General features: G+C 40.5%; 1 protein-coding gene across 1 annotated transcript in view; it reads left to right on the forward strand.

The window, feature by feature from the left end:
- Positions 1-2019, forward strand: part of LOC119418614 (kinesin-like protein KIF3C) — a 20645-nt gene extending 18626 nt beyond the window's left edge. Inside the window, exons 8-9 of the mRNA XM_037685934.1 lie at positions 513-658; positions 1830-2019. Coding sequence (XP_037541862.1) covers positions 513-658; positions 1830-1917 — 234 coding nt within the window. The 3' untranslated portion in view covers positions 1918-2019. The remainder of the gene's footprint in view (positions 1-512; positions 659-1829) is intronic.
- The last annotated feature ends 1233 nt before the right edge of the window (positions 2020-3252 follow it).

Here is a 3252-nt window from a genome sequence, read left to right on the forward strand (position 1 = left end):
CTTTTGCTACTTTTAGTTATACTTTAGCTACTTTTAGGTTTTAGCTACCATTTTTCTGCTTTTTTTGCAGTTTTAAGTAGCCTTTTTTTAGTATTAGCTTTTAGAAAACGTTTTACTGCTTTCAGTTTTTAGCTAGCCTTTTACTACTTTTAACTTTTAGGTATCATTTTGCTGTTTTTAGCTAGCTTTATCTTTTAGCTAACTTTTGCTACTTTTGACTTTTAGCTACTTTTTTACTCCTTTTACTTTTTTGCATAGCATTTAGCCACTTTTAGTTTCCAGCTATTGTTTTACTACATTTAGCTAGTGGTCTTCTACTTTTAGCTTTTATTGGCTTTGCTAAGTTAGCTTTGACAAGTCAACTTCAGCTTCTTCGGCTGATTTCAGCAGCGTTGTCGCTTATCAACGTCAAGCTGTGTTTTGACAGAAATTGTAGTTTTCATGAACGCAGGAGAATAAAACCAGTTGTTTTGTAAAAAGTTCCTTGTTCTTCTCTGCTCCTCGTTCTGCAGGCGGAGAACATCATGTTCCTGGAGCTGGACGTGACTCCTCCCAGCACCTCCTCGGTGGACCGCTCGGCGGAGGCAGAACCGAACCAGAGTCCCCCTCTGGACCAGTCCCCCACTAAAGATGAAGGAGTCTGCAGGTCTCGCTCCTGGTGAGGCTGAAGCTCGTCTTTAGTCGCACTTTTTGTTCATACGCTGAAAGTTTTTCATCTTTCATCCGCACAACTCCCCCCCCCCCCCAATTGTGTGGTGTGGTACAGTAGTCCCTCGTTTATCGTGGGGGATCCGTACCCTGAAGCCCCGCGATAAGTGAAAAACCACCAAGTAGGAATAGTAATAAGTCTCTCGCTACTTCGTGGTTTGTTATTCGTGGTCTCGCTCAATCGCAGTTTTTCAAAGTAAGATTGGACATGACACACAAATGGCTGATTGACGGATGAGCCGCACGATCGGCATGGAATTTTTATCTAAAGTAATTTATTTTAATGTTTCTAAACGCTCTAAAAGAGCACAGGATGTCATGATTTCAGCTCCCTGCCCCCGCTGCTCTCAGCCTCCTGCAAGGGCTCTTGGCCACGCCCACTTCTCCGCTGCAGAGCGGACATCATGACATGCTGCGTGAAGAAGCTTCTCCTGCAGCTCTGGGCTGCACAAAGATGCAGCAGGTGCTAAATAATTTACGATCATTTATTTTAAATAAAAATTCTATGCCGATCGTGCACACGCTCATCCGTCAATCAGCCAATTATGTCATGTCCGATCTTATTTTGAAAAACCGCGATAGAGCGAGTCAGCGATAAACAAAACTTTAAGTATTGAGGGACTACGGTAATATATTTTACCGTACATACAATGATGTGAAAATAAAGGATTTATGATAAACCAGCTAGCATTCCTTGAAGGGACGCATATTGGCTTCATTTTATTTTTGTTGTCCAGTGCTTCATATGATATTTTGCTAACAGACAGACAAACATACACAATATAATACATTATTTTCAATACTATAATATAAAGAAATAATAAAACTTTTATATATTTATATACAGTACAGCATATTGAAAATGTGTTCATTCGTCATTGTGTGAAACTTTGTTCTGATAAGAGAAAATTGCCTGCATGAGATTTAATCTTTCAACAGTTTAGAGTCAATATGTCTCTAAATGGGATTATTCTGGATTAACCTTTGTCAGATATCCCATTCTGATCATTTGTTGTCTTTTTACCATGTAATCTGCTGGATAATCTTATTAATCTGCGTCTAATTTTTATGTAAAAACACAGATTTGTTGATTTTTGTTTACTTTCTTGGTCTTCTTGCAGGTGTCAGACCCAGAAATCTCTCACTTCCTCTTCTTCTACCAACTCCCTGACAGCGTGTCACGCTGCCACGCCCACAGTAGCCATGTAAAACTTTACTACAGGCAGATTTTTTTTTTATTTCTTTACGTCTATGGCCAGTTTGAGACCATTAAACGTTGGGAAACAAGCACCACCTCCTCTGATGGAGACGATCGTCCGACTGGAAGCTGAACAACTCGTCTGACCTCAGAAACTCTGGAAAACATTTCCTCCTGGATTTTATTTCATTTTATTTGGACCTCCATCTTCTTTTACTCTCCTGCATGTTTGAATCCAAACACGTTGTTTTAAGATGAAACTGTTGGATGTCTGTGTAAATAGTCGATGTTCTCGGTGCAAAAGCAGAACTTTTAAAAACGAAAGCGGTTCTGGTCCGGGATGGATTTTGGACTTTAGTCAAAGAAACAAATGGCTCTTGATGTTTGTTGTTGTGGTCAGATGACTTTAAAACCTGAACGATGACCTTTGTCAAACCCGTTCGTCCCTCTGTCTCTCCAGTGTCAGATTTACCTGAAATGTCTTCACATCATTTAAATAAAATAAAAAGTGAAGCGTGTCGTGCTCCAAAAGTCTTTTTCTGTCATTTTATTTATTCAGCATCGACATGAAGGGGCACATAGTTTCAGTCATCTTTAGGTTCTGCTTGGGTCAGAAAACGAGGACATTTGATGTCATTATGGACGTATTAAACATGGAGGGACTAGCATTCCTTTTAGAAATGCATATCACCCGCCATCTTCCAAGCCATGATTTAGACGAGGGGAAATAGATACCGGTAGTTTTTGTGGTTTTGGTCAAACTTTGTAAACAATGTTACATGTGCTCCATCACACTTTCACATATGAGAAATAGGTTGAACAATAAAAAACACTGCAAGTTTTGAAAACTTGCGAAATCCCATCGGCTGGTCCAGTCCTCTTTGGACCGAGGGATTCAGACGCCTGAGGAGCTGGAGTCAAAACTTCATTTTAACAACAAGCGACGCGCTGACGTCCCCTGTCGCTGAGGGATTTGAGTAGTGAATGTTGGTAGTTTTCAAGATGAGTGTTTTTCTGGAATGGAATTAAATGGAATGAAAGCAAACCTTAATGTTTTTAGTGCAAGACGTTCAAGGGGGTAGAAGTTACTTAGTGGAGAACAGAAGTAGGTTGATTTATTTTCTTGTCTGAGGTGGTGCAGAACGACAGATCCTGGCAAGCGATGGGAGCAATTATATCCACCACCAGGTGCAATGGCAGAGCCAGGGGGTGGCCAATGGTGGCTTTGGCCACCATAGATTAATCTTCGGCCACCTCACCAACCACCCTGATAATTTGAGGAAAATACTTTTAAGCAATGTAAAAAACTAGAAAGCATAGTTTCCTCAAATGATAGGGGTGTCCAT

The sequence above is a fragment of the Nematolebias whitei genome, chromosome 12 (assembly GCF_014905685.2).
Source record: "Nematolebias whitei isolate Nwh7 chromosome 12, NemWhi1, whole genome shotgun sequence".
Classification (NCBI taxonomy): domain Eukaryota; kingdom Metazoa; phylum Chordata; class Actinopteri; order Cyprinodontiformes; family Rivulidae; genus Nematolebias; species Nematolebias whitei.